The following is a 22,867-nucleotide window of genomic DNA, read 5'->3' as shown; positions in this document are numbered from 1 at the left end:
GCCCTCCAGGGGGCGCTGCTTCCCCTCTCATGCTCAGCCCAGGCATTTCCTGCCAGGCCGAGGGTGGATTTCACCTCCCAGGGTTTATTTCACCTCCGAGGGTTTATTAACACCTCCCAGCCTGGATTTCTCTTCTGTTAAGGTCGGAATGATAACGTTAAGCTTGCGGGGATGGCAGAGGAGGTATGGAAATCCCCTGACTTAGGGCTCAGCACCTAGTCAATACAAAATAATCATAACTACTCCTTAAGAGTACAGATGGAAGAATATTCTACCCTTTTACTATGGAGAATTTTAAACACTCACAAAAGTAAGCAGTAATGTATAATGATTCCCCCGCCCTAGCCTCCACTGCTATCATCCCCTGGGCAACCCCTACCCATCCACCTTGCCAGCTGGGATTACTATTTCTAAACAAAAATCCCAGTCACCTTACATATCTAATCATTCTGTAAATATTTTATTATGTGTCTCCAAAAGATAAAGACTCTTTAATAAAGCCTAACCACAATACCATTATCACATTTTTAAAACTTTGCCAAGAATCCTTTAATACTCACAGATTGCAAGGTGGCGGACAAAAGCGTTGGACTGTCAGCTCAGCATGGGCTAACTGTTGAATTTCTGTGAAGCTGATTGTGGGGACACAGTCCCGGAGAGCAGTTTCCAGGCTCTCGGCCTCACGTGGAAAGGTGCTGGCACGGGTAGTAGATGGCCATCAGCTGTGACTGGTTGGCCATCAGCTGTAACCACTTAGCCATTGGCCACTGCTATAACTGCCATGGCTGAGCTAGCAAGCGCAGATTACAGTTAGGAAGGGGGTTGGTTGATTGGTTGGCAGAGAAGTGGATGGCGGATTGTGGCTAGCAAGTGGGGTTAGCAAGCATGGATGGTGGATTGTGGATCGTGTGGATCCTACTTCCTGTGTCTCGTCCAGCTGCCAGTGAGACTGGGGTGCAGGAATACCCCTTGTTGGGGCCCTGGGGGGTGTTTGCTTTTGTGTCTCCAACCCAGCCACCAGCAATAATACAGTGGTATGACTCCCCCATCCATGGCTCTGTTGGTGTTCCTTTTTGGCCTCACCATATCCTGCGTTCTGGTGCGGGGAACAGGACTAGAGACCCAGCATGACACTGATTTTCATCATCGGTAAACCAGAGTAGCAAACAGCAGTCCCCAGGTCGCTGGAGGTATTGGAGACAGTATGTATATTTGCACCTGTTACTCGACATATAGCAACATGATCATAGTAACATGACTATGTAACATGAGAGCAGTGGTTCTGAGTCAGGGGATGGAGGTGGGGACTCCGCTCCCCAGTGGACAGTGGACAATGTTGGGGTGGTGCTGCTACTTGCATCTAATGGGTGGAGGCCAGGGACCCTTCTCAAAATCCTCCTGTGCACAGGACAGCCCCACCAGGATGAGCCGGCCCTAAATGTCAGTGCCGAGGTTGGGAAACCCTGCTCTAGAGAATTACGTTTCATTAATGCTTGCTGGGACATGGACACAGGAAGTGTTGATTCCTGACTCTGTCACTTGTTGAGTGAGCCTGGTAATAATAGTACTCAATCATGGCCAACAATTGGTGAGCCTTTTGTATAACCCAGGTGTGGTGCTAGGCTCTTTATACACGTGCATTTTATTCTCTTACCATCCCAAGAGATTGCTGAGAAAACGAGCTCAGAGAGGCCCACAAAAGGGTTTCATCTCTCTGGACCTCCTTTCTCCATCCATGTGACAGGATCATAATATCTGCTTTGCCTCTCGGGTTGTTGTGTGACTGCCAATGCCAAATGCCAACCAGTTGGCACCTCATAGACCCTCACCAAATGGCATCTGCTATGTTGACTGTATTAGCCTGGCACATAACAGTTAACCACCGAATTTGGCTAAGTGCCCAGGTTAGCTGGGGCCTGAGAGCCACACAGTTTCTTTTCATTATTCCAGTTGCTGGGGGAATTGGCAGGGAGGGACCTGCTGATTATCTGAGACAAAAGTTACTAGGATTGCCGGGGGCTTGCTTTCCGGCCAGCACTGGGCCCAAAAAACTTTCTTTCCAACCTACTTCCCCAGAGGATTCTAAACTGTCCCTTCTACCTCCAGCAGGAGTTAGAGGGAGGCTGGAGCTCCCCAGACAAACCAGAAGGCAGTCGCTGCAAGGCGCTTCTGTCTTTTCTGAGGAAGTTCAGTCCTGCTTAGTTGTCTGCAGCGGCAAACAGGAATTGAGAACGATGGATTGTTGTAGGTCAGGGACACGTCTCAACGTCAGTCTGTTGATGTGACAGTTATTTGCTGAGCACCTACTATGTGCCAAGCATGCCAACCTTGCCAGACGAGATCCTCGTACTTGTAAAAGTCACGTTTTCTTGGGAGCGACAAGCAGTAAACAAGCAAAGAAGAAACATCTGCTGGTGGTGAGTATCTACTGTGCAGAGAATTAAAATAGGTTGATGGCATCAGAGTGACTTGGGAGGTCACTGAGTAATGAGATGGTCAAGGAGAGCCTCTCAGGAGGTGGCATTTAAGCTGAAATGTGAAAGACGTGAAAGGACCAAGGAGAGAGCATTCATGGCATGTACAAAGGCCCTGAGGCTAAAATAAATTGGCTATGTTAGACCAGAGTCATATTCTTCCCCCTAGTAAACATTGGCATTGTCTGGAGATAGTTTTGATTATTACAACTTGGGGTGGGGGATGGTCTGCTCCTGGAATCCAGTGGGTCAAAGCCAGGAGGCTCCTCAGCCCCCACAGCAAAGAATGAGCCAGTCCAGATGTCAGCATGCTGAGATTGAAAAAGTCTGGGCTAGAGGAATAGAAAGAAAGCCTAGTGTGAATGTGGAGGTCAAAACCTCTGATCTTCTTATGAACGTCAGTAGGTGGTAACATGGCCATGCACTGGAGTGGGGTCACATCCGAGGGATGTACTGGGGACTCAGAGACATGGGGAAAGGAACAGAGATTTCGGGAGAGGCAAATTCAAGGTCAGGAGACTGATGAGGAGGGGCTAAGATAAGGCCTAGACTGACGCTGGGACTTCAGTGAGGTCAGCAGGGTGTGGCTAAACCAGAGGGTCTGGGTGGATTGTGGGAAGATGGCTGGATGGCCAGGCTGGCGTTGAGGGTCTCTGGAGGAGATGGAGCCATACCAGTACTTGCTCCCTGACTCTGCACTTCCAGGCTAGAGAGAACGTTTTCACTCTGAGCCTCCATTTCCTCTTCCATAAAATGGTGAGAGTCAACCCTACATCACAATATGTATCAGGTCTGTGCAGGAAAGGACTAGCTCAGCAGGCCTGCATTGTCCATACCCTGCACATGAAAGCTTTGGCCCTATCTCTGCTCCTGAGAGGTGTTCTTTAAGCCCTGGAAATGTCCTGCCTAACCAGAGGATCTTTGTTTACCTGGGGGCCTTGGGACATGCCAGGTAATGCGAACATTGTGACGTATAACGGGGGCATTGGTATCAACTGAACCTCTGGAGGGGCTGGAGACTGAGATCAGCCATGTCTTTATAACCAACACCCAGAAAAACCTTGGACATGATGGCTGGGGTGAGCTTCCCTGGTTGGTGGTGCACCATGTGTTTTGTCATACATCGTTGCTATGAGAATTAAATGCTGTCCCCATGACTCCACTGGGAGAGGACACCCAGAAGCTCAGGCCTGGTCTCTCCTGGGTGCCGCCCCATGCACCTCTTCCCCTGGCTCACTTTAATCGGTATCCTGTGTGAGTGTGTATATGTGTGGCTGCCTCAAAGAGGCCCTCACCAACTACCCAATGTTGAGCAAAAACTGTTTGGTCATCTTTTTCATGAAACCAATGTTGGACTAATCGTACATTTAAGGTCTCCCTTCAGTTACCTCTGTTTTAGTAATAAAACATTTACAAAAGGAAGGGGACATCAAAGAGACATTGAGGGTAGCTGTTTTATTTAGAAGAGGCATCTTGGAGCTCTGAAAGACCACCAGGAATGCGTCCTTTCTGTTATTGACTAGCATTTAAAATTGAAAATAAAACATTTAAAATCGTCAGCGTAAAGTGATATAAAAACTCGTACAGACGGTCCCTGACTTACGATGGTTTGACTTACATTTTTTGACTTCATGGTGGGGCAAACGTGATGTGCATTCAGTAGAGACTGTACTTCACATTTTGAATTTTGATCTTTTCCCGGGCTGGTGATACATGGTGCGATACTCTCTCCTGACGCCGGGCGGTGGCCGGGAGCCGCAGCTGCTAGTCAGCCGTGCAATCCTGAGTGCAGACAACAGATACTTTGCAGTGTGGTATTAAGTGCATTTTTGGCTTAAAATGTGTTCAATTTACAAGGGGTTTATTGGGAATGAACCTCACCGTAAGTCAAGGAGCATCTACATCATGAAAAGTTAGTTTCCCTTCCAATCAAGGCCTCTAAACTCTCTACCCAAAGCCAACCACTGTTAACCTGTGTCCTTTCACTGTAACAAACTGTAACTGTGAGTAGAACAGCTTCCCCGAATCTCGTGAGTCCTAGTGAATCCTCGACTGACGGCGGTCTTAGGGACCCCGGAATGACAGGGTCTTTCCTAGGCAGACAAGGCAGGGAAGGTAAGTTGAGGCAGAGAAGGAAAAGGTATGGAAAAACTCAAACTATTCATTTGAACTGATACCACTATTTATTGAGTGTCCGCATGTAAAGTGGGGACTTTACATACCTATTTCCCAAACGCCTGTGCACATTTCTTTATCATGGACATTTGGGCATTCATCTTGATTTTCAGGGATGTTGTGCTTCCTTACATGTTGCACCCAAGGTGAGTGCCTCGCTCTCCTCACCCTAGCCCACCGCTAAGGGGACCACCATTTCATAGCCAATGCAGCTGATTTCCTGGGCGAGAGGCCACTTGCTTGAATCCTCCAGAAAGGCGGTGGAGGAGCCGGCATTCCCACCAGGCCCATGGATGCCGAGGTATGCCTCCCTTCTGGCCGTGGTTTGTTAATATTGACAAGTGGGTGGGCAGGGCTTACATCATCAGGGCATTTTTCCATCAGGTCTAATTATGAGAAGGTCTTTTCCTGATCATACAGTCACGTTTTTTATTATTTTTTCCTCAGCTTTATTAAGGTATAATCAACATATAACATCGTGTAAGTTTAAGGTGTACAACATGTTGATTTGATGCACGTGTATATTACAAAATGATTACCATCGTAAGTTAACTGTCACCTCTATCACATTGTATAATTACCATTTCTTTTTTGTGGTGAGAACATTTAAGATCTACTCTCTCAGCAAATTTCAAGTATATAATCCAGTATTATTAACTAGGGTCACCATGCTGTACATTAGAGCCCCTGGAATTTATTCATCTTATAATTTGAAGTTCGTAACCTTCAACCAACATCTCCCCATTTCCCCCACCTCGCCACCCTCCAGCCCCCAGTAACCACCATTCTACTCTGTTTCTATCCGTTTGGCTTTTTTAGATCCCACATATAAGTGAGATCATACAGTATTTGTCTTTTTCTGTCTGCCTTATTTCACTTAGCATAAGGCCCTCGAGGTCCATCCATGTTGTTGCAACTGGCATTTTATTATTATTGTTATTATATTATTAATATTAATATTATTATTTCAAAGACCACTTCTCAGTTTGATGTAGGCAGGTTCCTAACTGCCCCTGGAGACTTGCTAATCTCCCTTCTTTTCAAAGAGAGCCAGCCTCGGGCTCCAGGCCACCTCCATGCGAGGAGATCTGGCTCGAGTCAATTTCATGCTGGTTTCTCAGCACTGCTGACATTTGGAGACAGATAATTCTCTGTGGCAGGGACTGTCCTGTGCATGTAGGGTGTGGAGCCGCATCCCTGGGCTCCACCCACTTGAAGCAAATAGCTCTCCCTTCCCCAGTCATGACAACCAAAATGTCTCTCCAGACACTGCAAGTGTCCCATGGGGAGCAAAAAGGCCTCCAGCTGAGACCTGCTGGTTTACATAGTGCAGAGGTGCTGGACCTCCTTGGAAGGGTCAGTGAACGCAGAATTTAGTGGGGAGTTTCTCTAAGTGTTCATCCTTCTGGCCTGCCCTACCAGGGCTGGGCATGGCTCCCAGCATCCCACAGCCTCCCTTTGCACACCTGGGCCCAGGCTCAACTTTCATGGAGCCCCAAGGGACCCAGGTGTTCGACAGGCTGGTTTGTCCCCAGGCCCCAACGCTGAGCGCCAAGAAACTGCAGTTGCTGGGGCGACCGCTGATCTCTTAGGGTAAGGAGCTGGTTGGTTGAGGGACAAAAGGCTCCAGTGCCTGGAGTAGCCAACATTCGAGGGCCTTGGCTGGGAGGCCACTGTCTAACACCCTCCTGTGAGCGTTTGCAAACCAAGCAGAGCAGTGCGGAGCAGTTGGTTCAGCTCTCCAAGGGTGCCGGAGGTGACGGCTGCAGGTCACCGAGGGGGCCTTGGAGGGTGAGATGGGCACCCCACTCCAGATGGCCTTGCCCAGCTGGCCTCTCAGGAAGGCCACCAAGTCACTGGCGTGAGGTGTCTGAGACCTAGTCCCTTTCCCAGGGAAGGATTGCCCAGGTGGGTGGGCAGCATGAGCGTGGGTCCCCTTAGCCCAGGTACCTGCCGGCGGCTTCTCCAGGGTCAGGTAGGCCCCCTCCCAGTGCCTCCATCCAGCAGTGTGGCAATCTTCATCAGCTCCGCGGTCTCAGGTAAGGGACAGGGAAGGGCTTGGGTTTTAGAGGTAGGGGGGCACTCTTGGGGGTTCCAGGGCAATGGGCATGGCCTATAGGGTCCTCCAAGAGACCTGGATGCGAATGCAGTCTGGCCAGTGATCCATGTGGGAACTGGTGAGGGGGAGCCTCCCAGACCCTCTGTTTCTTCTTCTTCGATAATCCAGGCTGAGAGCCTGACTGGATAGAGTTACTGTAAGTGGCAAATGATATTGCAATTGACATTTATGATGAACACACTACCTACTAGGCTTAAAAAGTGCCAGAGTCTTCCCATGGCTGCAAGGCCCTGCACGGCTGGACTCCGCTCACCTCCCATCTTTATCTCATATGATCCTCTTGTCACCCACGTGTCACACTGGGCTCTGGCAGGTCCTGGAATCCATGAAGCCCCAAGAGCTGTAGTTATATAATTTATATATTTGGTTAATGCCTGGCTCCTCCCACCAATCTGCAAGCTCGGTAAGGGCAAAAACTACATAGAGTGGTGTGCTGGCAAATGTTTAATAACCTGTTCTCCAAAAATTAAAAAATTAAAACCCCAGAAAACATAAAACACCTGGTTTGTACTGCCCAATAATTTACAACAGTTTCCATCATGTAAATCCTCCCACCACAGTCAATTTCGAGGTGCCAATGTGACTTCATAACCATGCAGTTGGGCAAGGCTGTGCGGTGGCTCACCCCCCTCTACTATTTTTCTGTTACAAAAGCAATAGCAGTAAACAGCAAGGGCAGAGCTCATGGCCGACTATAGTAAAATAACTTGGAAGCCGTGAGTTTTGAGCATTTGCGGTCTCTGCTTTTACAATAATGTATTCCATCGTAAGTTCAGATCATTCCATTTTTCATAGTGTCTGTGCCAACAACTGGCTCACAGTATTCATGAAAATACAGCCATCAGCTCTCCCAAGCAGCAGGGGCCAGCTCTGGCATACCACGTTATTTGTGTTAATATATATCTCATTTCCCATTGTGCCCTTGATCTTAGCAGTGTCTATACCTAAGAAACTTCCCAGTTGATATTTTGTGGACAAATATAAATAACCTGTAGGATTTATAAGAGAGGCATGGGAAGGGGGGGACAGATCCGCAATGGGTGTCCAGGTCAGCTCCCATGGCAGAACCTGGGTGGCTTCTTTGTACCAGTGGCTTTGGGAGTCTTTTTTAGGACACTAATGTGACCTCCCCTTGGCCACATAGAGAAAACAAATTGTTCTTCTACACCTATGCTGCACTAGGTACTTTCACTTTTAAGATGCAGTGATTCAACTAACGCTTATTGAGTGCCTGTGTTGAGTGCTGAGAAGTCAGTAATGGCCAAGACAAGAAGAAGTTCTTGATTTTGGGGAGATCGCAGCCCTGCAGAGCAGAGGCATCAACCCATTTTACAGAGGGGGAAACAGGCCAGCCTGACACTTGGCATAGGGCCACACAGTGAAGTCAGTGATGGAGAAGGTCTTAGAATCCAGGTTTACCCTGGGTAAGGTTGCCAGATTTAGCAAAAACAAAAACCCAAAACAGCAGCAAAACCAGGACATCCTGTTAAATTTCATTTTAGATAAACCATAAATAATCCCTTTTTATAAGTATATCCCAAATATTGTATGGAAGGAACATACTTATGCTAGCTAATGATTTGTTGTTTATCTCACATGCAGATTGAACTGGGTTTATCGATACACACAATTGCATAGAATGGGACATACACCAACAAATTATTTGTTGCTTATCTGAAGTTTAAATTAAACAGGGTTTATCCAAAATGCAAATTTATCCAAATAGTGCGTAGAATGGGAGATACTTATGCTCTTAAGTTATTCATTCTTTATCTGAAATGCAAATTTAATGAGCGTCCTGTATTTTATATGGCACCCTAACCCAGGGCAACCAACCACCCTGGTTAGCTGGGAATGCAAGGTTTCCTGGGATGTGGGATTTTTAGTGCTGACACAGGGAAAGTCCTGGGCAATCTCGGTGGTTGGTCTCCTTGGGTTCACGTCATGTTTTTGTATCTTTTGATTTGCTGTGAAGGGCCCCAGCCTGAGTAGAGGGCAAGTAAAGCTAAGAGCAGAGCCACAGGCCAGGGAAGAGTTCTGGATTCTTCTGTCTAACACCGTCCATGCCATTCCTTGCAGACATGGATGCAGAGAGAGAAGCTCTGCAGAGCACTGCGTACCCCGAAGTGCAGAACTTCTGCCAGAAGCACGGCCTGATGTTTGAGGTAATCACCTGCCCGCTTCTTACTGCCTCCGTTTCCACTGCCCGGAAACTAGAAATGAGGGGGTACCACCCAGGCAGTCACACAGGTCCCTAGCTCCGAGGGACCCCATGCTTGGTTTAACGCTTTCCTGCTGAACCTTGAAATTCATGATTTTTCAACAAGACACCCACATTTTCTTTTTGCAGCAGACCCTTCAAATTCTGTAGCTGGTCCTGGCAATGGGCTGGGGAGAGAAAAGTCCCCTGAAAAGGCAGGTGGAGGGATGATGGCTGTGGTTAGCACAGGCCGTTTGGCACAGTGCTAGGAGCAGACGCCCGGGGACATGCTCCTTGTGCATCTCACTGTTTTGTTACTTTTTTCCTGCCCTCCTGGCCTTCTCTGCACTGGGGCAGCTTCAGGGGCGTCTAAGAGGGCTGTGGTGTAGGCAGGGTGGGCGTTGAGGTGTGGGGTGCACCTTTTTCTGGATTGTGAGGGTGTACCTGACGTGCATCGTCATCACAGGCCCCAAACAGAGTCTCCTCCAGCTCTCACACCAACCCTCAGTGGGGATGTCACTGCTCGTACGTTTTGATGTAGAAGCTGACAAACCATCTTTAGAGTCTCAGCTTCAGTGGACGCTGCCTCCTTGCCATTTATGACAGTGGTTCGAAGGCCCCTGGATTATGAGATACGCCATCATTCACATAGATGAGAAAGAAACGGTGCTGGGAATTCGACTCTGCCTGCCGTTGAGGATGAGACACCGCTCAATGGCAGAGGCACTAAAAAGGAAAACTTATGAGCTGAGAACTGATGAAACTCCCATGCTCCTCCTTTAATGTCCACACGGTGCCAGCTATGTGACAAGCGCTGTAAACACCCTTAACTCAAAGACAGGGAGAGGAAGGTTCTTGCCTGAGGCTGGTCGCTGACCCTTTTTCCTTCTTTCTTTCTTTCTTTCTTCCTCCAGGCACATTCAGTGCTGTGAACCTTTCGCCCTGTGCTCTAGTTCATTAGAAATCGATGTCTTTCCCACTGGGTGAAAGAATTTGAGGAGGTAGGGACTGTTCTGAGTCCCGTTCTCCCCACTTCCTCATCCCAGCCTTCCATGGGCTGCTTGAATTGAGCCATTCTGCCGGCCTCCCTCTGACTAGCAGGCAAAAATGGACCGCAAGCGTGTGGTTGCCAAGGAGACTTTGCCACATCTGATTTTGGCCAAATTAAACACCCTCCTTTGCAAAGAAAGCTCTGCAAACAAGTGTGGACATGTCCTCGCTTTAAAAGGAACAGTTTGAAAATGCCCAAGGTCTTAAAAAACTTTCAAAAATGTTTTTAAGTAAATTTTGACTTTGGAATTTAGATTTACAGGAAAGTTGCATAGGGTACAGAGTTCCCATATACCCCACACCCAGTTTTCCCCCCGAATTTGAACATCTTACATTATCAGGGTGCATTTGTACAACTAAGAAATTGATACTGGTACATTGTTATTAACCAACCTCCTAATGTTATCCAGATATCACCAGTTCTTTCTGGTCTAGGACCCTGTCCAGGGAATCCCATTGCATGTAGTCATCATGTCTCCCCAGTCTCCTCTGGTCTGGGATGGCTCTTTGGTCTTTCCTGGTTGATCACGACCTTGGCGTTCTTGGGGAGGACTGGCCTGGTCTCCTACAGGATGCCCCGATCTAGGTCTGCCTGATAATTTTTCTCACGATTTCCCTGGGGTTGTGGGTCTCATTCAAGTTCTTTTCATCCAGACATCCCGCTTTGGGGAGAGGCTGTCAAAATTTATTGAAAGAAACTTTATGCTTTTGTCAAAGGGAATTGAAAAACTCATCCATCCTGCTACCTCCCTGACAAACTCACGCTTGTAATCTCCAGGTCGTTGATCTGAGGTGGGGTATTCGGAACACCGAGGCCACTGACCACATGACCACAGACCTCTGCTTGGAGGAGCTTGACCGGTGTCGGAAAACATCCCTAGGGCCAGCTTTTGTTGTGAGTGTCTCGGGAGGAATGGGACCGCTCTTACTTCTAGCACCATGATATGACTCTTGCTTCCTAGCCAGACCCACCAGTGGAGGGACATGGGTGGCATTTCTGCAATCATACCCAATTGCGATGTCCTGCCCATGGCGGACATTGCTAATTGTTCATGGCACTTTTTCTGCAGAGCTAGCTGGGATCCAGACATTAGCAGTCAAGTGGCAGCAGCAGGTGAGTTGTAGAGCAGTGTTGAAGCCCACCCCAGCTTTCCCACCCCATCTACTTTGTCTGGAACTTTGGGATCCTGTAAAACCAAGGAAAAGGTGGACACCCACAGGGTATTTGTAATTTTTTTCTCCCATGTGCCCCATGGTATTGGGAGCAGACTCTGTGGCCCCTTCTGGAGCCTGCCTCAGGGGCAAAGTTCCTTCGACTCTAGGTGAGGTCAATTTTTACCTGGTCTTCTCTCCTCCCCTCCCAACTATACCCCCTTTGTTGCCAAAACAACCCACAGCTCACAAGGAACTGTTTGGGCTTTGATTGACAAGTGATATTCCAGAGTTTTGATTTATTACACCACCAGATACATCCAAGAACTAGGACATTTTGGCTCAGAAGTCCCAGAGCAGGAATCAGCAAACCCAGCCCACTGCCTGTTTTCATAAATAAGACTTTATTGTTATGCAGCCCCTTCCTTTACATATCGTCCGTGGCTGTTTTCCAGCTACAACTGCAGAGCTGAGTAGCTGGGACAGAAGCTATCTGGCCTGCAAAGCTGAAAATATTGGCTCCCTAGCCCTTGACAGATAAGGTTTGCTGACTTGTCTTGGAAAGTGAAAAGGGAAAAAGCCAAGAAAGTACCTTTGCCCAACACACCTTAATCACAAAGAAGCTTTGAGCAGCTCCCAACAAAGAGAAAAATCCTCTGTACCTCTCCTGGAGACAAGACTGTAGAATGGAAGAGAGTATGGTCCCATTATAAAAGCTCTTTTCTAGGGGAATAAAGAGAACCAGGTAAGGCCCGTTTGGCCTTAGATTTGTACTGCCCAGTGTGGTAGCCACAAACCACATGTGGCAATTTTAAGTTAAATTACTTAAAATCAAGTAGAAATAAAATTTCATTTTCTCAGTCCTACTAGCCACATTGCAATGGCAAGGGGCCACCATAACGGATGGCACAAATGAAAACACGTCCAACAGTGTGGAAAGTTCCAGTTCTGCCTGAGAGATTAGGCCTCCCTAAAAGACACAAAGGTCTGGGCAGGGTGTGTGAGAAGCTTTCTTTATTATATATTAATTGTTATCTATACAACCGGGTTTGCATTTTCATTCTTTTGCTCTCGGATTTCTTGGTATGTTGGCACCACTTTTTTCCTCTTTTTTCCCCGTTTTCTTGAGACATAATTAACACACAGCATTGTACATGCTTAATGTATATGGTGCAATGATGACTTACATGCACTGTGAAATGATTACTACAATAAGTTTAGTTACTATCCATCATCTCATGTCGATTAAAAAGAGAGAGAGAGAAAGAAAGGAATCTTTTCTTCCTTGTTATGAGAACTCTCAGGATCTATTCTCTTAGCAACTTTCCAATATCCCACATATTGTTCACTATGGTCATGTTGTACATTACATCGCCAGGACTCATTTATCTTGTAACTGGAAGTGTGTACCTTTGAACCACTCTGTTTTAATTATTATTGCTTTAAACTGCATCCTACCATTTGGAAGGCTCTACCCTCCTGCCTGTGCATCTCCCTCACAAATTATTTGTTCCCCAATCTTCTCATTTAGTTTTCCAAATGAGCCTGACGGTTGATCATTTTGTTAAGTTTCAAAGAAAAAAAAATCTTAAAGAAAAAAGGGAGATGGGGAGAAGAACTCCAGGGGGAATTCGATTTTGCAACCCAAACTGCAGGCAGCAAAAAGCACAACGCAGCCTCCAGGTGACATGGGGGACAGCAGGATGATCTCTGAGCTTCCCCCAGGCCCCACCGGCCCAGGGACCTTGCACAGCCTTCCAGGAGGGCTCATTGGGTGGCCAGGGACCTCTACTCACTTCCTGCTTTTCTCCTGTACCAGGCATCTCCCCTCTGTTGTCTGAGAGTCAGGGCTTCATTCTCCTTCAGTGGCTCTGATTTGGGGGACTTTCCATGAAAATCGGAGCTGCGCTGGAGGCCCTGGGAGAGCCTTCTCTCTGGTAAATAAGTCATTAGGAGACGTGGCAGGGACGCTCCCCAAGCACTTCCTTCTTACGGTCCTGGGTCTCTTGGGCCACCTGAAGCTCCAGTGTCTCCTGACGACTCCTTGATCTCCTTCTTTCCTTCTTTTCAGCTCTTCCTGCTCCCCTTGCTCTGGTCCCACAGACACAAGCTCTTTTTTTTTTTTTTTTTTAACCATCTGTCTCCTTAAGATCTCCCGTCTGTAGTTGGCTGGCGACTCCTTTCCCAACTTCTTTTCTTCCAACGAGGCTGTCACTGCTGGGAAGGCCCAGGAGGGAGAATATCGTCCTCATCAACATCCAGCTTCCATTTATCCAGGTTTCCGGGGTGCACACGCCTGGAATATTCTGGAACAACCCAATGAAGAGGCGAGGGGGTGCTTGCTTCCATGTTATAATGAGGAAACTCAAGACTTTGGGCCCAGTATCCTAGGCCTGATTCTCTCATGTTCCAGTTTGTCCTTTGTGCGAATGTGTCAGGGCAGAGAGGGCATTCGAGCATTCTTGGCACTAGAACCAAAATCTTAGGGCCTCACCACACCCTACAGAATCTTGCCCACGGGAGAGCCCGTGCTTCCTCCACTGCTCCCTCCTTCTTGGTCCTTCAGCCTCCCTGGCTTTCCTGCACTGAACAAGCAGGGGTTTCCCCTGCTTGTACGGGTCTGCACTTCCTGCCACAGGGTCTCAGCACATGCTGTTTCTGCTGCCAGCCAGGCACTCTGCCCAGTGTTCTCTTCTCAGATCTTCTGCTGCTGGATCCTCACTTCCTCAGGGGGATTTCCCTGACTCCACAGCCCACATGTGCTTTCTTCCTAGCACTAGGTCAGCTGCACTTTGACATGAGTGTTATTCTTGGATTGATGACCAAGACCATCCTGGTCACGACTGTCTCCTGAGCGGCTGTCGTGGGCTTGGCTCAATAAATATTTGGGGAATGACTGTGCTCAGAACTCAGAGGTTCCACCCTGGGACCTGGCCCCCCACCCCCACCCCTTTCCCAGTTGGCCTTTAAACCCATGACCTCAGACCAGTTCCAATTTGGCACCATCCCCGGGGCCTCAGTTTCCACACCTAACAAGGAGGGAGCAGGAGTTTGGGTTTTCTAAGGCCTGCTGCAGGGGCTGGATTAGGGTGAGGAGAGTGAGGCATTCACCTCTAGCACAAAATGTAAAGGGGCACCAAAAGTCTTAGTTATCAAGATAAACATTTTAATGCAATGTTGTTTTTCAAATACAAAAATTGATCCAAAAGAAAATATCAAAATTCTGAACAAAGACAGGATCCTTGCACTTTTGAGACCCACTTTCACCTCTCTCTCATCAAGCCCTGCTCCCTGGCTGCCGTTAGGGACAGTCCTGCCCCCAGGGCCACATCATAGCCTGATATTTGGGTAGAGCCAACAGAGGCTGTAGCTATTTCTGGGACAAGCCAGTACCTACATATGAGGAGCTACAGTTTTCTCTTATGTACAGTTAGGGGGAGTCGCAGAGTCCTTGGGTTGTTGGAACAAATCACCACAAACTGGTCGGCTTAAAATGACAGAATTTATTGTGGTCTGGAGGCCGGAAGTCTGAAATCAAGGTGTCAGCAGGGCTGTGCTCCTTCTTAAATTTCTCGGGGAGAAGTTTTCCTCGTCTCTGCCAGCTTCTGAGGGCTCTAGATGCTCCTTGGTTTCTGGCTGCATCACTCCAAGTCTCTGGCTTTGCTGTCACATCCTCTTCTTCTCTTCTGTTTTTGTCAACTGTCCCTCTGCCTGTCTCTTATTAAAGACTCTTAGGATTGCATTTCGGGCCTACCTGGATAACCCAGGATCATCTCTCCAGCTCAAGACCCTTAATTTAATCACATTGGCAAAGACCCTTATAACAGGCAGGGGTCTCCAGAGAAACAGAACCAATAGGATAGATAGATTGACATAGATAGATAGATAGATAGATAGATAGATAGATAGATAGATAGATAGATAGATAGATAGATAGATGTGCTATAGATATAGATTAGATGGAAATAGAGATAGAGATAGACAGGAGATTTGTTGTAGAAATTGGCTCATGTGCTTATGGAGGCCGAGAAGTCCCACCACCTGTTGTCTGCAAGCTAGAGACCCAGGAAAGCCGGTGGTGTAATTCATTCTGAGTCCTGAGCCCTGAGAATTGGGGAGCTGATGGCATGAATCCTGATCTGGGTCTGAATACCTGAGAACCGATGTCCAAGAACAGGAGAAGACAGGAATTTGCCCTTCTTCCTTCTTTTTGTTCTTTTAGGCCCTTGATGGACTGGATGAACCCCCCTGCATTGGGGAGGGCCCCCTGCTTCACTCAGTCCACCAGTTCAAATGCTAATGACCAGCTCTCTGGTGTCCCTTAACCCAGTCAAATTGACACGTAAGATGAATCATCACCTTTTTCCGTGTAAGGTACATTCACAGGTCCAGGGATTGGGTCTGGATATCTTTGGGGGGAGGGCCACTATTTAGCCACCACAGAGGGTTTCCCAAGCAAAAGACTCTGTGATGCTTGGAGCTCAATCAAATTCCAAATTTACCAGTCCCGTGTGCCATGCTTTCAGGTACTTCCACACGCAGGTGCTAATAAGTCTCTGCCTGCACGTCTTAAGGTAATTGTTGCTATGGCACTATGGCCAGACCCATTTTTAGGGGCTGGCGTGCCTCACTCAGGGTCACAGAGCTAAGAGCCAGAGCCGAGATTTGAGATTGTGCCCCTCTCTCTGCCAGGCCCTCCTAGGTGACCAGTATGGTCCCTGTCCGGTCCCCACGCTGATCGAAGAGAAGGAGTGGGAGGCTCTGAAGTCCCAGCTGACCACCAGGCCGGGTGACCTAGAGCTGGTGGCTCACCATTTCCAGAAGGACGAGAACGCCGTGCCCCCCACCTACGTGTTACAGGCTGCGGGCACCAGGGAGACCCACGGGCCTGAGGAGGCTACCCTGACCTCTGTGCTTCGCTGTGGAGCCCAGCAGGCCAGGAGGCTGGGTCTCATCACCCAGGAGCAGTGGCATTACTACCACCGGTCAGGTGAGGCTGCGGGACAACCCTGAGGGGCCACGGGAAATGCCCATGTGCTCAGAATACACTCCACATGCCCCGGTCCATATTTCTGTCAATGCCAAGCCGGCCTAGCTCCTGGATCCCTGGTTCCAAGGTCATTTTTACGGATGACCCAAGAGAGTCCAGCCCCATTCAGTTAAACCTTGGTCTCTTAGGATCCTCTTCTCCCTCATGTCTCCTTCCCTTACTCCAGGGGGGCCCCTGGCTTTGGGGGACGTGTTCTAGGATGACCACCATTTCTGTTTCCCTGAGACTGAGAAGCTCCCAGGATGCAGGACTGTTAGGACCGAACCCAGGCCAGTCCTGGGGAAACTGGATGAGTGGATCCCTCTGTGTTAGCTGAAGTCAGCCCCTGCTGAGGACTCGGAGTTGTCTGGCCTTGCTGCACCTGCCTCAGAGGGGGAAACTGAGGCGCAGGAAGGCGGAGTCTCATCTGCCCCAGGGTGAGAGTAGGGATTTGACCCTGTGACTGTAGAGGCCATCACCCAACTCCCATCTGGTCCCTTACTTCTCACCTCTCACCCCACGCTCTTCTCCCACCATCCTCTACTCCAGATACCAGAAAGATTTTTCTAAAAATGCAGCGTGAGCAATCCATTTCCCCACTGCTTCCTGCCAGCAAGACATGGGTTATTACTGTTCTTGGGTTAGTAACATGTCAGTTTGTGAGTTACTAGTATGTCAATTTATATTATTAAACATACTAAATATATGAATTTATATTATTAAAAATATTAAATATATGAGTTCATTTATCAACATATTAAATACAGGAATTTATATTATACTAAAATTCAGTATATTATATTACACTAAAAATATAAAATATATTAATTCATTTATAAACATTAAATGTATGAATTTAATCTTATTAAAATATACTGGTTATTATATGTTATCTATTACTGAAATATTAAATACATGAGTTTATTTATCAGCATATTAAATATATGAATTTGTATTATGAATATATTAAATATGTGGATTTATGTTATAAACATATTAAATATATTGACTTATTTAAGGATATTGAATGTAGTAATTTATAGTAATAGTATTTTAATTTTATTAAAATATATCAATTATATTTATTATCTATTAGACCTATTATATATTAATTCTACTAATGACATATCTATTTTTAAAAATAAACTTCTTTGGGGGGATCATTTTAGATTAACAGGAAAGTTACAAGGTGATAAAGCTACAAAGATAGTACCAAGTTCCCATATGTTCTTTGCTGAGATGATTTAGCATCATATGTGACCGCAGTACATGTGTTGGAGCTGAGAAATTAACACCGGTACTTAACATCGGTACATGGTGATTAACTAGACTCCAGACTTTATTCAGGTTTCCCCAGTTTTCTCATTAACATTCCCTTTCAGTCCCAGGGCCCCATCCAGGATCCCACCTTGTGTTTAGTCAACATGTCTCCTTAGGCTCCTCTGGTCTGTGACAGTTTCTCAGTCTTTCCTTGTTTTTCACAACCTTGACCATTTTGAGGAGTGCTGGCCTGGTGTTTTATGGAACGCCCCTCACTCTAAGCTTGTCTGGTATTTTCTCGTGATTAGACAGGGTACCTTGATGCCCACCTGACATCACAAGTGATGCTGCCCTTGATCCTTTCGTTAAGACTGGGAATGACATATCAATTTTGAATACACTATTTATGTAAATAATGTTAATGGCTACTGTTTACAGGGCACTTACTATGTTGCTATTTGTTTGCTCTATGACACGAAGCTAAATGTGCTAATTGCTTTCATGATATATCTGCCATCAGGGCCACATTCAGAGCCTGGCATCTATCTGTACTTTGGGATGGGGCTGGATTTGCCGCTCAGCCTGGCCCCTTCCCAGCTGTATTGACTTCTGGAAGCCTTAGAGCCTCAGTTTCCTCATCTGTGAATAGGAACTAATCAGAGTTAGTATGTCATGGAGTCATTGTGGGGTCTAAAGGGTCTTGTCCCAGCCATGAACTTGTATTCAAGCTCTGAAAAGCAATAGCCCGTTAAGAACCTAGCCCGTTAAGAAGTTCCACTTGGAATAAATAAATAAATAAATAAATAAATAAATAAATAAATAAATAAATAAATAAATAAAATAAAATAAAATAAAATAAAATAAAAAAGTCCCATTTGAAAGAACAAGTAGCAACTCCTTGAAAGTAGCAGAAAGCACAAAGGCATGTTAGCGACAGTGTCTCTCAGCATATTATTTTCCAGTTGCCTTGCTCAGCTTTCTTTTTTTTTCCAGTTTTTTTTATTTTGAAATAGAGATTTGCAGGAAGTTGCAAAAAATAAAATAAATAAAATAATAGGAGGAGGTTCCATATATCCTTTACCCAGTTTCCCCCGAAGGAAACATCTTGCAAAACTAGAGTACAATATTCCAACCAAGAAATGGACAATGTTATAATCCCGAAAGAGCGCAACTGTTACAGGCACACCTTTGCATGTGTGCAAACGTGTGTGAGTGCATGTATTTCCTTCTATGCAATTTTATCATCTGTGTAGCTTCAAGTAACCACCACAGTCAAGACACAGGACTGTCCCCTCACTGCAAGGTTCCCTCCCGCTCCCCCTTTAGGGGCACAATTACCCTTCCCCACAACCCCCACCCCCTGGCAATGACTAATTCGTCTCCATCACTATAATTTTATGTTATAGAAGATAGAATTGCACATTCTGTAACCTTTTGAGATTGGCTTTGTTCCTTCAGTATAATGTGCTCAGCTTTTCACAAGAATTAGTTCATTAAAAAAAAGCCTTCATTAACAGCCTCTCAGGATTGAACTAGTACAGCCATGTCACAGGGGAGGAAACAGACTCAGAGAGGTGCAGTGATTTGCCCAAGGTCACAAGTTGCTGGTGATCTTAGATTGGTCCATCCAAAATGGGGTCCACCAAGGATCCCATTTCAAGACTGTTAGTTGCCTTCACTTCTGACCTCCATTCACAGGGCTGAGGCAGGTGTGGGGTCACTCCAAGGAGGACTTTTGAGTGGTTCTTGTCTTTAGCTTGGAGACTGAATCCTGTCTCCAAGCAAAGGCCTGGCTTGCTCAGCCTCAGGGAACTCGGCGCCTCTGCTGAGTGTAGGGTGGCTTCAAAAATACTCCCCTGGTCTGACTGCTATTTCCAAACAACAGCCTCCAAGGAGGAGTCATTGTGGGCCCTTGGCCTTGGAAAATATGTGTCCTCAGAGCAGCTGCTGCATACTCTGGGACAGGGGTCGGCAAAGCATGGCCCGAGGACCAAATCCAGCCCACCATTTGTTTTTGTAAATAAAGTTTTATTGGAACATACTCAAGAGCATTTGTTTGCATGTTGTCTATAGTTATGCCAGGTCACTCAGGCTCATGTTGAGCTTGAGAACCAGTGTCCACATCTCCCGAATGTGTCTCCAAAGGGTCCCCACTCAGGCCAGCTGATGACATAATGATGACCACACTCTCTTCCCATCTCCTCCACTTTTGCAGTCATTGAGTGGGAGATAGAACGGGGCCTGCTGAGCTTGACAGACGGGCACCAGGGGGCCACTGTCTTCCTAAGAGAGATCCAAGACCTCAACAAACACATCCTGGAAGACTGTGCCTTAAAGATGGTGGACCGGCTCCCAGACGGTTGCCTGGACACAGATGCCCAGAACCTTCTCAGCAGCCTCAAGGGGCGTATTGCTGACATGCAGCCCGGAGTCCTCAAGGCCCACCACTTGCTCTGGAGCCGTGACCTGGTGAACCCTAAAAACAAGGCTCACTCTCAGTACCTGAAGGAGCTTGGGGAGCAGTTTGTGGCCAGGGCTAACCACCAGGTCCTCGAGCGCCTCCGGGAGCTGGAGGCAGGCAGGCAGGAGTTGGCATGGCTCTACCAGGAGATCCGCCACCACTTGGGGCTGAGTGCCGAGGCCACCAAGATCTTCTGTGGGCGCCAGGAACTCCTGGCCCAGGTGGGGCAGCGACTCCGGCAGAATGACAGCCACCCCCACACGCCCCTGGTGCTTTTCGGACCCCCAGGCATCGGAAAGACAGCGTTAATGTGCAAGCTGGCTGAGCAAATGCCGGGGCTGCTGGGCTGCAAGACGGTGGCCGTCCTGCGGCTCCTAGGGACATCGCAGATGAGCTGTGATGCCCGCAGCCTGCTGCAGAGTGTCTGCTTCCAGGTGTGCCTGGCCTACGGGCTGCCCCTGCCCCCTGCCCAGGTTCAGGAGGCCCATGCCAGGATGGTCCAGTTTTTCCACACCCTCTTGCACACGGTCTCCTGCCGAAACTTCGAGTCCCTCGTGATCCTGCTGGACGCTGTGGATGATGTGGACTCCATCCGCCGCGCTCAGAGGATCCCCTGGCTGCCTCCCCAGTGTCCCCCAAGGGTCCACCTCATCCTTTCGGTCTGCTCAGGGCAGCGGGGAGTTTGGGACACTGTACAGCAGACGATCATGGACCCAGAGTCCTACTGGGAGGTGAAACCCCTCTCTAGCAACCAAGGACAAGAGATGATCCAGCTCCTGCTAGAAGCCTCCAGGAGGACACTGAGCCCGGGGCAGAGGGACCTGCTCTGGGCCAGCCTCCCGGAGTGCGGGCACCCTGGGCGGCTGAGGCTGGCCTTTGAGGAGGCCCGGAAATGGACCTCCTTCATCACACCGGCTCCTCTGGCCTCCACGGCTAAGGAAGCCATGCACCAGCTGTGTGCCCGCCTGGAGCAGACCCACGGGCAGCTCCTGGTGGCCCGAGTGTTGGGCTACATTGTGTCTTCCAGGTAAGTCTCTTTTCGTTCTTTTTTTTAAATCTGGATTAGTTTTATTTTTTATGCTAGTAAACAAAGTTTATGTACAAGAAAAATATAAAACATGCGACACAAAAGTCTCTCTCTTAAAAATTAACATAATTTGATGTACTAAGTAGCAGCCTAATATACAACTCATACCTTTTAATACATATTACTAAGAAGCTTTAGTTGCAATGCATTTTTTTTGGAAAGATGCTTTCTGCCTTTTTTTTTTTTATCCATACGTAAAATTATTTTAAGGTTTTTTTTAAAACAAGGAAATTCTCAAAAAACTTCAAAAGAAAACCTTTCACAGACCTGAAAGTGTTTGATAACATTAATCTGACCTTTATTATTATCATTTGTTTCCGTATCACCTTGCTCTAGATCATATTTTTGTCTTTTCCACCCATCCCCCACTGCCTCCCCTTTGGCAACTATCAGCTTGTTCTCTGTATCTATGGGTCTGTTTCTGTTTTGTTTTGTTTATTCATTAGTTTTGTTTTTTAGATTCCACATATAAGTGAAATAATATGGTAGTTGTCTTTCTCTGCGGACTTATTTCACTTAGCATAATACCCTCTAGATCCACCCATGTTGTTGCAAATGGTAAGATTTCATTCTTTTTCATGGCTGAGTAATATTCTATTATGTATATATACATATAAACAGAGGGTGCCAAAAAAATGTATACACATTTTAAGAAAGGAAAAAACTGTATTAAAATTGTTATACTCAACATATACTGATAACAGAAGATGAATACAAGTCATGCATGTACATTTTTTTGGCACCACCCGTGTGTGTGTGTGTGCCACATCTCCTTTATCTATTCATCTATCAGTGGACACATAGGTTGCTTCCATGTCTTGGCCATTGTAAATAATGCTGCAATGAACACAGGGGTACATACATCTATTTGAATTAGTGTTTTGGATTTCCTTGGATAAACACCCAGAAGTGGGAATGCTGAGTCACATGGTAGTTCTATTTTTAACTTTTTGAGGACCCTCCATATTGTTTTCCACAGTGGCTGCACCAATTTGCAATCCCACCAGCAATGTACAAGGGTTCCCTTTTCTCGCATCCTTGTTTGTTGATTTATTGAGGATAGCTATTCTGACAAGTGACAGTTCATTGTGGTTTTAATTTGCATTTCTCTGATGATTAGTGACGTTTAGCATCTTTTCATATGACTATTGGCCATCTGTATGACCACCTTTCAGAAATGTCTATTCAGGTCTTCTGCTCATTTTTTTAAACAGGTTGTTTGATTTTTGGTGTTAAATTGTATGAGTTTCTTATGTATTTTGGATATTAACCCCTTATCGGATATATTGATAAATATCTTCTCCCATTCAGTGGGCTTTTTGTTTTGTTGGTGGTTTCCTTTGCTGTGCAAAAACTTTTTAGTTTGATGCAGTCCTGTTTGCTTATTTTTCACTTTTGTTTCCTTAACCTTCATGTTGTTTTCCATAGTGGCTGCACCAATTTACAATCCCACAAACAGTACACAAGGAATTCCCTTTTCTTCATTTTTAACTCTTTAAAATTGAGGTACAACGCATGCATTCATCTCCTAGGGCTGCTGTCAAATCACAAGCTGGGTGGCTTACAACAAGAGAAATATATTCTCTCACAGTGTTGGAGGCCAGAAGTCTGAAGTCAAGGTGTCTGCAGGGCCATGCTCAGGTGCCAGGGGAGAATCTCTTCTAGGCCTTTCTCTTAGTTTCTGGTATTTGCAAAGGAATTTGCAATGTTCCCCTTTGTAATGCCAGCAACCCTTGGCATTCCTTAGCTTGTAGACGCATCACCCCAGTCTACCTCCATCATCTCCTGGCCTCTCCCTATGTGTGCCTCTGTCTAAAATTCCCTCTTCTTTCTTCTTCTTTTTTTTTTTTTTTTTAAGAT

General features: G+C 46.8%; 1 protein-coding gene across 8 annotated transcripts in view; it reads left to right on the top strand.

Moving 5' to 3' along the window:
- Positions 1–1,983: 1,983 nt before the first annotated feature.
- NWD1 (NACHT and WD repeat domain containing 1) overlaps positions 1,984–22,867 on the top strand; it is a 61,417-nt gene continuing 40,533 nt past the window's right edge. For 2 of the 8 annotated variants that reach the window (XR_002137792.2, XM_074337973.1), the window contains exons 1-5: positions 6,366–6,688; positions 8,848–8,933; positions 10,797–10,913; positions 15,863–16,160; positions 19,675–20,947. Coding sequence is in view for 7 of the 8 variants with exons in the window: in XM_074337973.1 (XP_074194074.1) it covers positions 6,571–6,688; positions 8,848–8,933; positions 10,797–10,913; positions 15,863–16,160; positions 19,675–20,947 (1,892 nt within the window). In the remaining variant the exon portion in view is untranslated. Of the gene's footprint in view, positions 2,418–4,762; positions 4,951–6,365; positions 6,689–8,847; positions 8,934–10,796; positions 10,914–15,862; positions 16,161–19,674; positions 20,948–22,867 lie in introns of those variants that run through there. The other 6 variants (XM_074337970.1, XM_019737029.2, XM_074337971.1 and 3 more) reach the window with 6 other exon arrangements.

Source organism: Rhinolophus sinicus, linkage group LG07, assembly GCF_036562045.2.
Source record: "Rhinolophus sinicus isolate RSC01 linkage group LG07, ASM3656204v1, whole genome shotgun sequence".
In the NCBI taxonomy this organism is placed as follows: Eukaryota; Metazoa; Chordata; class Mammalia; order Chiroptera; family Rhinolophidae; genus Rhinolophus; species Rhinolophus sinicus.
This window is presented reverse-complemented; position numbering and strand designations above follow the sequence as displayed.